General features: G+C 36.2%; 1 protein-coding gene across 1 annotated transcript in view; it reads right to left on the bottom strand.

Annotated features, from left to right (window-relative positions):
• Positions 1-1,064: 1,064 nt before the first annotated feature.
• Positions 1,065-15,294, bottom strand: part of RSPO3 (R-spondin 3) — an 83,863-nt gene continuing 69,633 nt past the window's right edge. Inside the window, exon 5 of the mRNA XM_006778454.2 lies at positions 1,065-2,242. Coding sequence (XP_006778517.1) covers positions 2,055-2,242 — 188 coding nt within the window. The 3' untranslated portion in view covers positions 1,065-2,054. The remainder of the gene's footprint in view (positions 2,243-15,294) is intronic.

Below are 15,294 nucleotides of genomic sequence, written 5' to 3'. Positions count from 1 at the left end.
CACTATGCTACTGCTCTATACAAGGAAGTGACTGAAGGAGTTTATCCTACCCAGTAAAGGTTATGTCCTCCCAGCCTCGCTGCTTGCCTTCCCTGGCACTGCCCTGTGTCGGTGGATCTCCAGGGGTATAGGCTTTGGTGCTTTCCCTGGTGGGCAGACCCCTGGGGATGTGGGCCCAACAAGTCCCAAATTTATTGCCAACAGTCTTAGTCCAAGTCCTTCATAAGTAGTACATGGTATTTCTGTAACACTAGGGGGATTTACTGATTTATTCTCTTCCTTAGTCCTGTTAACTCCAGGGAAAAATCCTCACCTGGGGAAACAACCTTTCTCGGGGAGGTGGTCCTGTTTAAAACACATAGCGCAAAGAGGGGGAGCAAACACATGTCATATACGCCAGGTCCCTTGAAACATAAGCTGTGCAGATGTTTCTTCCCTGCAGCGACTGTGTCAAGCAGCAAGGGTGGACCGACCTGTGGCCCACCAGCTGGGTGGCAGCCACTCACTCCCTCAGTAGTCCTGCAGGTCCAATCTCCAGAGAACAGGCCACCCACAGGAAGGGTAAGGCGGGTCATGGGATTCTGTGCTGCAAACTGCGGTGCCCCTTCCTGCCCTAGGCTGGCTGTGTCCTCTGCGAGGCCTTCAGCTAAGGTGACTTCAATCCCCAAAAGAGGCCCAGAGACTGAGAAAATATGGAGAAGAAAAGGTCAAATGTCCACGATGCAGGAGAAACCAACATACAAGAAAAGATGCGAATGCCTAAGCAATCAAGCAGTGCAATAATTTAGGAAGGCCTTTACATCTATAACCAGAATTTTGTTGATTAAAATAAGAAAATAAATATAAATTGTATAAATATCTCCTAATACCCTATAAATAAATCTCCATTGGCTCATGTCCAAAGATGGATTAAAAAAAAAAAAGCAATCGAAATGTAATATGTTCTGACTTACATAGGATGTAGAATTATCTTTTCTAATTCACGAGACCGTAGAGAAACAACTTTCCAATAAAACAAAATGAACCAAACTTTAAAAACTATCAACAAATATATTTATTGTGGTGGCTTACCCCCTACTAGATACACCTTGTTAGAAAGTAGTATCCTTCTTAGTTCAGGTGGACCATTAAGCAGGTAATAAAATGGTTTCTCCCTCATTGAGAAAGAAAACACATAACTTTGCAAACATGTTATATTCTCCTTGCTCTAGTTTTCGTGTTCTATGAATCAGAATCTTCTAATAAGTATGATTTTGCTTTTGGAAGTAAGTTACAGGTACATGTTTACAGACAGACTTATATAACCCAAGGGGGAGCAGAGGCTGAACCACACAGTGCTGACATAGACTGGAGGCCTGTTCCGGGAATCACAACCCTTCACAGTTTTGGAAAGCACAAAAGTCATCTCCAACTCTATGGTTTCTTCCACCTTTTGCTTTTCTCCAGTCCCAGACAGTATGTTTAACTCTAGGTGCACTCTCATGCTTCTTGATCTTAAAACAGTTGTTTCGGTGGTGATAGTTCTTAGGATTCCAAATGCCAGGACCTAGCTTCGGAGCACTCTCTAGAATCTCCTGGACAGACAAAACTGACCTTGGAAAGATGTGTCTCTCCCCTGATCTCTTATTTGTTTTGAAGGGATACTGTGTCTTTGAATTTGCAGAACTATCTTTTGCTTCTTAAAATAATAGCTTGAAAAAATATTTGTTTTAAGAGGGAAAAGATGTTGCTTTTCCAGATGTCGTCATTAGGTTGTTAGAACTTATAGCCTATTGAGGACTATGTACAAACGGTCTTGTCTCTTAAAAATGTGCAGAAGCAAGTACGATAACCACTCGAAAGCATCCCTTCTTTGAACTTTGGGCTCTGATGTTGGTAATTATGCTTGTATGAAGATAAAACAACTGTTTGGAATGTTGTTGGACCGAGCAGTAACTGACACATTGTCCATTTGTGATCCTAATGGCTAGAGCACCTATCCTGGTGCTCCCCCTGTCCTGGGCATCTGGTGGAGATAGCAGCATCACGAATCTACGACAATCTCATGGGACCCTCTAATGCACAGTGCTGACGGATACCGATTTCTGTTGTTTATCTTGGACCTTTCGCTTCTTCTGCTGCTGTTTATTTTCTCGTTGTTCTGGGGTTTCTCTGCTGGGTTCCAGACCTCTGTTATCAGGCACTGCATCCTTATTTTCTTCTTTATTAAGTTTTTTTCTTTTCCTCTCCCTTCCTTTTTTTCCTGAAATGAAAGGATACGCCTTTAAAAAAATGCAGTCAATTATGTTCTATTTGGTTATTCTAAGTTTTTTTTAAAACGAGTTGATTTTCTCTTGGGTTGCATGCTGTACTCATAGATACCAAATATCTACTATTTAAATCATTCACTCAACTATTCTTTCTTAAGTCCATATTACATTTCAAGCAATATAAACATGAAACACATACAAAATATAATGAAGCAATTAGTAGATAATAGTTCTGAACTCTAGAGGATTTTATTGTTATAAGTTTGGTAATATTTTACTTGATAGTTATTTGTGGATATTTAATAGAAAGTTTTGAAGATTTCTTGCCACATAAGAAATTTATCAGTGAGTATATATTATCTGGCTCCTATTAAGGCACTATTTTATATTCAAAAATTTCCAAGTAGCATTTACATATTTGCAATCTGTCAATATCTGCATGCCATCTACTAGAACTAATTTATATAACAAATAAGCAAGAAATAGTTCATGAAGAATATCAGGATAACTTTAACATGAATATTTGTATGTTGATCTTAATTTCCAGGGGCAGTGGTGACTATACCACCAATAACCCTATTGTAGAAGCTACAAGGGCAGGGACATCGTGTATCATTCAATCAAATGAGCCGATAATTATTGTATATTTATTGGCTTCCATGGAGGTCTTTGACATTAAGCTGGGATTGAGGCAAAGATTTTATGTCAGGTTCACACTAGGAGGCATTTTACAAAGTGGAATCAACATGACTTTAAAGCTTTTTATGTGGAAAGGCACATTGTGAGGTAGACTGGAGCCTGGGTAAAGAACTGAATTTCTGTTGGCATTGAAGAATGGCTGAACATTTTAGAAGAGAATAATATAATTAAAGTGCATGAGCCTGGCATCAAATAGGATCGATTGTTTTTATTTATTTCCAAATAGTGAATTAACTGGAAGTTTTACTGCCATGTAAACATTTTACATACACAGTCAACAATGTAAAATAATTTCTGAGAGCAAGATTTTAGGAGCATCCATTAATACATAAATCCCAATGAGAAATTACTAATTCAATTATCCTTGTAAATGAAAATTAGGAACCAACTCTTCCTTGATGTAGAACAAATTCAGATAACTCATGTTCCCACCAACTAAGCCATGTAAAATTTGATATTAGTCTCTGTCTACAAAAAGCTACTTTGGACAAAGGTATTTTGGGGAAATTATTTGCATGAGAGAACCAAAATATTTTCATGTCCTGAAATAGGCTGCAAATATTGAATTCAGTGGTTTGGCTTTCCTTTCCTTGAGCTCTGGTTTCAGAATCCCAGGGAGCAATATTATTAATAGTGCATATGTGTACTCGGCCAATACAGTCTCCTTGGATTAATGATTTTATGCCACAACTAGCTTTGTCTGAGACTATATTTACAAAAGCTTCCAGTTACTTTATGAAAACCTGCCTTGTTAGGCTCAACATAACACACCTCCAAATTCTGGACTGTAAAAGGACAGTTCATGGAAATGGGAATTCAGACCACTGTACAGCAAATATCAAATTGTTTTGGATATGTAAAGATGAACAAAAAGTACTGGAGTTGACTATGAGGCCTGGTGCACTAATTCCATTCTTCTTTTCGCTTAAAAGAATACATCTGGATTGATAAGATTCTGTGGGAGAAATCCATGTTTTGTTTTGTCTTGTTTTTTTTCCCCCCCCATACTGGCTTTAAATACTACTCATTGGAAGTGTTGACTTGCACCTGGTAACTAAACAGAGAAAAGTGAAGAGTAAATTCACCGTACTGAATATGTAGCATAGTTTAATTTTCATAAAGCCTCACAAATTGAAAGAATGAAATGCTGATTCTCATGGTATGTGGTTGGTTTTCAGAAGGACATGGCTACAGAGGTTAGATTACATAATATTTCCATTTTGAGGAGCATTTTGGAGGTGTTCAAGTTCAACTCTAAAAAAATTGTCAGTGGAAAGCATTCCAGAGTTTCATAAAAACGACTGACCCCAAACAAAATGTTACTTTTATGGAAATCATCCAAAAGTTCAGTGTTTGACATTGTTCTCTTGATGATGGTCCAACATCTTACAGCTGTGATCCCAACCATAATGTTTTGAACACGTAACTAATATATTGTTTTTTTCCTGGTCACAGATTGATTTATATGTTTTTTAGCCACTTGTGACAACATACTCAACTTACAGTGCATTTCTGCTTATTAGCAAACTGATATGATTATTTCTTAAGACAGGCAGAAACATTTTTGGAAGTAGCTTGGATTATAGTTTTATAATCCAAGGAATAGCTATTTGGTCTGGGCGGTGAGTGAAAGGGGAGGCTGTAGTAAAGTAACAGGAAACTAGCACATTGTACATTGTTGTTGCCCAACAGAGAGCTATTGCACAACAGAAAAATGGGATTATTATTTTTTACAGGCCATGTGTTCGTGGTTGGAAACACTAACTACCCTTTTGCATAAATAATATATTTTCCTCTTGTCCAAGAAATAAAATAGAAATGCAGAAGAGTCGCTGTAGTCCATTAAAAATCATGTGCGATTTGGAAAATTTTGCAAGGTTTTCATTAGAGAGGCCTCCTTTTTCTCTTCTGGTGACTTTTCATTGATGTGGTCAATAGTTACTTTTATATTTTGGGGGGTCATTTTGCAAACTAAGCACTCCAGTTATCACAATCTAACACATGTATGTGTTTGTATTTTCATTCATTGATTATGTGTATGTGTGTGTGTACATGCACACGTGCCCCAGAATTGGGCTGTAGATGGTTCTTATGATTAAAAGAATGTTCATCTTCCCTTACTGTTTCAGCTAAAAGAGTGGTGTTTGGGTAGAAACCATCAAAAGGGAAATTTCCTTTAGTAATCAAGTACAATTTGAGCTCCTACAGGGAAGCACTGTGGGGTCATGCTGTAGACCACTGTCTTTAGAGTCAGAATAACATGGTGTTCCAGTTCTAGGTCTGCCACTACCTGTTGTTGGACTTTTGGCACTCACATTGTTGATATCTCTCAGAATTAATTGCCTGATATTTAAAATGTAGATAATCATTAATACTTGTTAAACTGTGTAAGGATTACACAAGATGCTTGCAAAGCACTTAGCGTAGTGCCTGGCACACATTAATCACAGGAGAAGTGAAAGCGAATGTCATTAACTCGTCCCACAAACATGAATTAAACCTCGACTCCATGCTAAAAATCGTGCTAAAACATGGAGATACAAGAGAGATATGGAGACAGACACAATAATGGGAGTCACAAGCTAATACTGAAATAGAGGTATGCACAAGATCCTTTTGGGAGCACAGAAAGGAGAGCACTGAACTCTGCCAATGGAGATGGAGAAAGACTCCCCAGATGGGGTGATGTTTGAGCTGAGCCTTAAAGAATGAGTGAGCGCTTCCCAGGATGATGCGGGAAGAAGGTCTGAGGGGCAGAGTCAGCAGCATGAAGGCATGCAAGGGCAGGGTGAATCTGGAAAACTGAAAGTAGCCTTCCTTGGTTTGGTCATGGTTTATATATAGGATATTACCCAGAGACACTGGGACGATATACAGGGCGTGATTGCCATATTGGGAGTTTGTCCTGAGGAACAGCGGTTCTGAAAACTGGGCAAGGGAAGTATCAGAACCTGAGAGCAGGGCAGTGTTTCTGTGACTAGTTCAAAAAGGCCAACAAGATGTTTTGAGATATAACTTTATTTCCTATTTCATAAATACTTCGTAAGTAGTAAGAATCCATACAGGAGTATAGGCAGTGACTGGTATTCAGACGATATAGCCACATATTATCTAACATTTTGTTGTGAACCAGAACCACATAATTGAATAGGTGACTGACATTTTGGGGAGTCTAAAATTAATGTTTCAGTAATACAAAAATAGAGTCATTATGTAAGCACTTCCTAGGGCCTTTGGCAGACCAGGTTTCCAAGCATAGATGCCTTTTAAAAACACAGAGTTTTAGGCCTCACCCTTGGAGATTATGATCCAGTAGTTCTAATGATGGGTCCAGGAACCTATAGCTAACGACAGGTTCACCCCATTCTATTCTCATGTGCAGCACATTTAAGAACCATAGCTGGAGATCAACAGATGGTCCAATTTTCTTAAATATATACGCTCAAAATTTATTTCACATCATATAATTTCTCATTTAATTTCTTATATATTTTCCCAATGGATAGCAAATGTTTTTGGCTTATTGTTGCTACTAATATTTTAAAATATATTTTTATTGATTTCAGAGAGGGAGGGAGAGGGAGATAGAAACATCAACGATGAGAATCACCGATTGGCTGCCTCCTGCACACCCTACACTGGGAATTGAACCGGGCCCTCCTCGTTCATAGGTCAACACTCAACCACTCAGCCACGCCAGGCAGGCATGTTGTGACTAAATTTTAAGGGAGGTTTTTCTAATTAGGTACATTGGACATAGGTACCTAGATACAAAGTAAACATTAATTGCTAATTGTCTTTAGAAAACCTGTTCAAGTAGAAATATGAACTAGAAAGCATAAAGATGTAAAGGGAACAAAGAGAGGAGAAAATGATGAGTTATTTTTCCTAAGTTTTGTATGACAGATTTAAGTTCCAAATGAAAACGGAAACCATAGAAAATGCTCAATTACCCTTTTAAATGTAACAAGGTTATGCACATAAAGGTTACTTCCATATAATCAAAGATAGAACTGATTCATTGAAAATTGCTTAAAATATAAAGATCAGCCCATGATTTTCTGGATAGAAACATCTGTGTTGTGAGTAGAAAAGCTACTGCTTAGTGAAATTCTTAAAAGACACCACTAAGGGGAGCCATTGAGCTTTAAGTAGGTCCAGCTGCAAGACAAACCTATTTTTTCTCAAAAAGCTAAAAATGTATCCCACACTCTATTCTGAGAACTAAATCTCACTAAATTTAAAACTCAACCCAATTAAATAATTATCCCATTTAAATTTAAAATTTTGCTAGGTCTTTTGCTTTATTGGGTATGGAATAAAATTGTTGGACACCCATGGCTTTATACACTTCAAAAAAGGCACACATGGTGTGAAAATGCAGTTAATGTGATGATTTTTTAATGTAGTGTTGCACCGGATGTTTATGTGTAGAGAATGAAATTCCAACTTTTGTTCTTTTTAGTTAATTTGCAAAGGCAGGGGAATTGCTGCATTATAAGTACTTCAGCAAATATGATCTATTGTATAGATCGATATACATTTAAAGGCATTTGAATTGTGGATTATATATAAACGAAAGGGCTTGACAATGGTGAAGAACATAGTTGAAAGTCAGCAAGGCTAATCCCTTCTCAGCTACATTATTACCAAATGGAACTGATTTGAGAAATGCATTCAAATCTTTTGTCTTTCGTTTGCGTGTTTCTTTTAATAAAATAGAAATACTTATTTCCTGGCTATTATTTTAACCTAGAAACTTGTAACAGCATGGTGGAAAATAATAGATAACTTTAAAATGGGCACTTAATTTATCTAAATTGAAATGTAAAGCTACCTGAAAGTATCTACTCCATAATTTTAATACATGAATTAATTCAATTGCATTTCTATTTAACTTCCAAGATGTTTCTGATTAATTATTCACAGAGAAATAATTTGACACACCATTACACACTCTACTAGATGTTCTTAATTTGGGAAAATTACCTTCAATCCATTTTTGCAAAGTTAGTTCTGATCATTAAAACACATTAAGATGGAAATAGCATTTTGCCACCAATTGAAAAGAGCCAGTTTAAGAGATGCGTTCTATTTGTGTCACAGGCTTTGGGGAATTCTGAACTAAGACTGTCCTGATGTGAGAAAATGAGAGTAAATTTTAGGAAGTGAAAGGATAGACCCAAGCTTCTTAACATGCATTCAGGGTCCTTGCCTGGTGACATCCACTTCCTTAGCCTCACACTGCTCTTCCTAGTGCCGCCTGCACTCCACTCACCACAACCCACAATCTTTACTGGCCCCAGATATTTTATACATCAACCTGAAAATGCCTTCTTTATTGCTTGCTCTCACCCTGATCTTTTTCTACACGAGGTTATATATAATTCTATTTTCTTTGCTCCAAAAACTTCCAATTAGTAACCTGTTGCAATTGTAATCAAGATGTGATGACTTGGAGAGCTGCTTTTAAAAATAGGAAGAGAAATGTTAACAAAAATTTAATGAATACTTATATGTATCAGGCATATTTCTAAGCAAGAGCACCGTGTCTACAATCTCTATTATAACCCTCTTTCACAGGTGAGGAAAATGGGGGCTCTTAACCCCTGTACTTTTCTGCTTCCACATGATGTCTCCGTAGAGCACAATGTGACATGGCGTCCTTGTTTTATTTCACACTTAAGCTACTGAGAAAAAAAAAGTGTCCAGGTGTGAACTTATTAAATGGATGTTTTATAAAAATTAAGGTGAAGAACATATTTACCCTCCTGAAATTTGAATTTTCTGAGCAGCGAGTCACTCATCAGAGTCTAATGGCATTTTGTGTCAGCACCGTTCAGTTACCTCATTCTCTACTCTCTTCATTTTTTTTTAATTGCCACAAGTATATTCATTTTTCTGTATTTTCACCCTTCCCCAAACATGTAGAGGTAAGATACAATATATATGTAATTTGAAATTATTTATATGGCATATCTAATTGACAAACTTTATTTTACATTTAAACTAGCACCATTACATTTTGAAATCCTAATAAAATTATCAGAGATTTTTATATTTTCTTACACTTAAGACAAAAAAGGAGAAAAAAAATACTGTATGACTTTAAAATGTAAAATTCCTCTGACGTTTGAATGCAGTCCTATCGAATCATTTTACAGTAAACCTCATAAATATCAATAATCACATTTAAAAAATCTATATTTCCATAATCTGGATTAGCATAATAAACTGTTTTTGCCAAATAAAATACTTTCCTTGTAAACTAATTATGTCAATAGGCCTTTATAGATTTTTTTTCCTTTGGTTGTTCCAATAACTTCACTCCACACTAAAGACTCAAGTCAGATGTCTTAACAGAAGTTTCCACAGCCTTATCATCCCAGGGAACTCCATTGCACCTCATTGTTCCTGTTGCCCAGAAATCTAGGCTGGACTCCTTGCGTTCAAAAGGGACTTTAGAGTTTGAAAGAAACTGTTAAAGATATTGAATATTGCATATTGAATGCCTTCCTTTTGGAAATTAATAATAAAAGGGTACTTAAAAGTGCAACGAGGAAAAGTACCTAGAAATTTACTATTTGCAATATTTACAATGTACTCATTATAAAAGTAAAGGTTATTCTGTATTTCATTTTATAATATTTTTTAAAACATACATTACAATTTGTATTACATAACTTTTTTAAGTTTAGTATTCTTAGTTACTGCTGTTTTAAAAAATTAGCTGTCAACTCTGCTACAATGTGCTATGAAAACAAAGTTTAGCCTGGCCGGCATGGCTCAGTAGTTGAACGTCAACCTATGAACCAGGAGGTCACGGTTCAATTCCTGGTCAGGGCACATGCCCGGGTTGCTGGCTTGATCCCCAGTGTGGGGCGTGCAGGAGGCAGCCAATCAATGAGTCTCTCTCATCATTGATGTTTCTATTTCCCTCTTCCTCTCCCTTTCTCTCTGAAATCAATAAAAATATTTTTTAAAAAGTTTAGTATTCCTTTATGTAGACTTACTGTATTTCTCTTGGATCAACCGCCTTTTGATGAAAAGTCCATTTGAAATTAGCCATTTCAGTGTTTCAGTTTTCAGTGCAAAATCTCTAACTTGACTTTGAAATTCCATCCACCACACTAGGCTAGATTACAAAACTCTCAGAAACCAAATCACACACATTCATTTACATGTTGAAAATTTCTGGATCTAAGCATGTTCGTATAATGTGTTTGGAGCTAGATCTTTGGTCTTGGTAAATTGTATCCATTGGATAAGCGTGTAAATATTCTGATTTTCAATTGTTGTCAAAGGGTGTGCTGATGAATTTCATCTATTGAATCCAGTCAAATTTTGTTTATTACTCTTGCCATAAAATTCGTGACTCGTTTGTAAAATGAATATTACTGCTCCCTTAAGAAAAGATGACTCTCTCTATATTTTGATTGTCTTGTATACAGTTTATGAACTTCTAATAAGGAAACTTCTGTTATCTGCTTATCTTCATTTTGGACAGTTGTGTGGCTGGTTCATCTGTTTCAAAAACCACTGGAGCCTGCCTGTCAAGTGTTCTCCCTGAAATTTTGCGTTTAGCCCAGTCTTCTCAAAGCATGAATGACTATATTAAAATGGAAATGATGTGTTTATCTTTTTTGGAACTTATACTCTACCTGTCCCTTCCTCACTGCCCACCCTGACTCATGCTGGCTGCTACCTTATATCTCAAGGTGGAGAATATGTGTGAATAGATGAAATGTTTATGTCAAATATTTCTTTTATACCATCCTTTAAAAATCTATTTCAGTAATATAAATATTTTAAAAAAAACACAGTGAAATAACCTCTTTGAAAAATCCTATCATACATATAGTGGCAAACTTAAAGTATGTAAGTAGCATCATGGATAGGTTTTTCTATGAAATTATTTTAAACTAGGATACACAATTGTCAGTGATTTCTTTAAGAAGTCTGAAAAAACTATGTTTAATATTTCATTATAATTATTTTAAAAACTTTTTACACTCTTTGTGATAAATTAGTTTGCCTAATTTTGTGTCAATTTAAAATTAAATGTAACAATTTTATTTAATATATCTCTAGTCAAATAAATTGAAAGTACTGCCTAAAGTATAGATTGCTTTGAAAATCTGAGTCTTAAAAGTATTTTGTTTCCAGGTGAATTTTTACTTTCTTACTCTAAATCTGAGTTGAAAATCATTACCTCAGCCCTAATAGCACATATTAAAGTAACATAACAAAGAATGCTTAAATTTATTAACTTACCAAATCCATTTACCTTAGAAAACACCCAACCTCACTTGTATCAATATTTGATTCTGAAAGTTAATAATATTGTTTGATTTTTTTTGCTTCCTTACATTTTTCTTTCACTCGAGAGCACAGTGATAGCTTTTTTTATGCAGAGCTTAGAATAACACCAGTATTTGAATTTTCCCTTTTTCTTTAGTTAGATACGTAGGCTCACAGTCAGTCTCTCATATTTGAAATGCATGTTCTGGAATCTGTTTATGGTAAACATCCGCCAGATGACCCCCATGCCCCCCCCCCTTTTTATTTTTCCAAGAGAAAGAGACTCACTAAGCCAAAAGCACTGTCTTCATCTTTGATGAAATATAGCTTTCCAATTAACAGGAAAGTCCTTCTTTTCAAAAGGCTGAACAGAATGCTACTTGAAAATTCATTCCAGCTGGTTAACTTGAAGAACTGAAAGAATTCCAAAGAAAGACTATTCTCTTGGCATTTATCATTTGATTTTCATTTGGATAAATTTCTGTTTGCTCCAAGAACTTGTCTCAGAATTTTGTTCTTCTGAGACAGAAAAAGAAGTGTTGATAGCCATGTTTGACGGTGCTATACTTCCTCCCTTACCCAAACTGTCTACTCGGTTGTATTGACAAGGAAGGGGTGGCCTCATACTTGCTGACACATGTGCAGTGATTGATTATACAAGAAATGTTGATATTATTCTGATCTCTTTCATCATTTTATACACTAGTTGCCTCTGCTGTCTAATTCTCATTCTACCATAGCCCACTCTTCTTTGAAGCTTTTTTACTATTCTGTTGGGGGGAGGGCGGGGGAGGAATGTAACTCTAATCAGGAATTACATCACAGGGAGAAAAACAAATTCCAAGTCTCTTACTTAGTGTGCACGACGCCATGATATTTTTAGTATAGATGCCACACACTTTTATATAGGTATAATTTCACATTTTCAGCTATTTATTGATTGCCTATGTCAAGCTAATATTTTTATGCAGCCTTATTACATTCTCAAATGTTTTCAATTTGTTTCAGTGTTATCTTTTCTGTTACAATACTCTATCTCAAACTATTGATTTTTTAAACTAGTTTGGAAAACATAGGAAAACCTCACTTAACCACTACTATATTATAATTTATAAAAAATAACTTTCATTCATAATATAATTCAGATCCTATGGAAGATAATGCAAACTTTAAGATACTTTTTCTCCCTCTCTATTTGTTGCTGCAAATATCTGTTCTTAGTTAGAAATACTTTCCACATGCATTTTCATAACCAGCAAGATAGCTCCTTGTAATGATTGTGCTTCATCAATAGTGGTTACCTAAACTTGCATGGAACGCAACTGTTTTAGTTATTTTAATTTTTATGGCAGTTGGAAGTTTAATAATCTAGAAATATCAACCCTATAATTAAGCAAGATTAGTAATATTTTACTGTTTCTCATTTTACAGCTTTTCACTGTGCTTTTTCAAATTATTGTATTGGTGTGGGTTATTGTAGAGGAGAGTTGAGAGAATAGACACATGTGCAACAAATGTGTGTGTATGTTTGTGTATGTCTATATAAATATTTATGAACATATTTATTTATAGGTCCCTTCCCACCACAGATGGAAATGTTCTCTTTTCCTGATGGATTGAAAAATGTCAATTCAAAGACCAAGAGCCTGCTTTCCAATTGAATTTTCAATGTGTATGAAAGGATATTCAATGTATTTATGAGTCCTTCAGAAATTTGAGCCCCTAAAGCAAAGAGATTTTGCTAGCTTATATGACTTTTAACCTTTTCTTATCAAACATGTTTTTCCATATGTTAAGGCATGCAGCTTCTCTATTTTTGTTCCTTGAAAACTTTCAAAATGTTGTGGGGTAAACAGAACATGGTCCTCCAATAAGCATCTGATTAATGGAGAAGAAATCAAAGAATTACTTTTATTCTTTGGTCACTCACCCTTTTATAGGTGGATTTTCCCAGCTGACATTCTCTTTAGAGCCCCGATTTGCCTCCTCTTTCTTTGCTAACTCGTTAATTTCCTTCCATAGTTTTAATTGGGTCCCTAAGTATATCGTAATATATTATCTACTGAATTTCCATTTATATCCAGGCCCTTTTGCAAATTGTCAGGTGATATTAAACTATGTTCTTATTTTTTTGTAATATTAGGAAGAGCAATGTAGTAATAACTTCATATATGATAAACTTGTCTTTATATAATCTCAAAATTAATTTGGATTTCCTTTAAAAATATTAAAAGAGAAAAATACAACTCATAGGACAGGTTATTTTTGGGTGGAGTGGGTTCCTGATTCATTTTGTGCACAGAGAACCTCAGAATCTTATGAAACCCACGTACCTGATCAGCACTGATGGCATTGCTCTGGCCCGGCCCGTGTGACTCGGTGGTTGAGCATCAACCTACGAACCAGGAGGTCATGGTTTGATTTCTGGTCAGGGCATATGCCCAGGTTTTGGGTTTGATTCCCCCATGTGGGGCATGTAGGAGGTAGCCAATCAATGATTCTCTCTCATCATCGATGTTTTTCTCTCTCTCCCTCCCCCTTCCTCTCTTAAATAAATAAACTCAATAAAAAACTTTTTTAAAAAAGAAAACCCTCCCACAAAGAAAGTGGTAGTTTTGCCTTTCTCTTTGGCAAGACCCTGTATATACTAGCTACCCAATAAATACTTGTTGAAGAAATTAAATGAAACATAAATAATGCTCTCCTTTATTTATTTCATACCTGTCCTTCTATTGGAGGAAGAGTTGGGGAAGGACAGGCATAGAGAGAGAGGCTTTGGGTGTTATCCTCACATTTGCAAGTGTGCTGTGATTACGCAGTATTTCAAACAACTCCTCTTAATGACTCCCATTGTTATTATGGCGCCCTCAGCCAAATAGCCACTTCCTTTCCAATATCAGCTTCAAGTGGCTCCAGCCCACTCCACAGGACTTCATCATGGTCTCAGGGAAATAATTTTGACTTGCCATGTTGTAGAAGGTCATCTTTGGGACCAAACCAAAGGTGAATGAATAGATTGTTCTCAGATTGCTTCAAGAAGAGAGCTTAGAAAGTCCAGGTTGCAAGAGAGAGGTTACAGGGCATTCTACTCTTTTATTTTTAGAAGAAATTGTAATTCTAGATCAGTTTGGGGAATTTGAAGGCTCTAAAAGTTTCACTGAGGTGCAAACAGTGGCCTAACAAAATGTTTCTGAGACTGGAAAATAAGAGGTGGTCAGGGCAAGGGACAGAAAGCGGGAATGGAAGAGGAAAGGAAGGGATTTGGGATGATTGTAAAAAGTTTAATGATGTCAAATAACCTTTCCTTCCTTAAACTCCCTTTTATAACAGGAGTAAATGATGCTTTATCTGGTGGAGTCGGGGATTTAGTCTTCTTTAAAATGATGAGATATGACCCTGGCTTCCCTTGGCCCAACTTGGGGCGCTGGAAGTGGCACCATAGTCTCAGGAGCCCGATTTCCCAGTTTTGAATGGCCGTGGCTTTTGTTGTCATCTGTTGAATTTTGCCTTCAGTGGAATTCCACCGAAATGAAGGGCCACTGGTTACTATGGTGAAACATCTAATTTAAGGGGGCGTGGCAAGGGCAGAGATGGCATGTGTAATACAATTAAAATCCCAGAAAAGGCTGAAGCAAAGGAGCTGAAGTTTAAAGAAATAGTGATAATTCCTAAAGGAATGAACCCTGGCTTGGTCAATCTCCATGGAAATGAATAATTATTTCTCCATTGAGTATTTAAGAATCAAATAAGATGATCTTGAAAATTAAAAAGAAACTGAATACATTTTTAAAAAAAGTTTTAAAGGGATTGTTTTTGATAACCCTTGTTTTTGGATTTTATTTTCTGAGCAAAGTCGATAATCTTCCTGTGTGCCTGAAGACCACATTAAGGTAGAAGAAGGGATATTTGTGATCCATGACTTTACATAAGCTCTTCCCTTATTTCTAGGGAATTTTTAGGAAAGGGGGAAGTGGTCAGGAGGTGATTAAAAATACTGAGAATTAAAAATACTTAAGGAAATCACGAGAATTTCTAATTGGCAGGT

This window comes from Myotis davidii, unplaced genomic scaffold (assembly GCF_000327345.1).
Source record: "Myotis davidii unplaced genomic scaffold, ASM32734v1 scaffold147, whole genome shotgun sequence".
NCBI classification, from domain to species: Eukaryota; Metazoa; Chordata; class Mammalia; order Chiroptera; family Vespertilionidae; genus Myotis; species Myotis davidii.
This window is presented reverse-complemented; position numbering and strand designations above follow the sequence as displayed.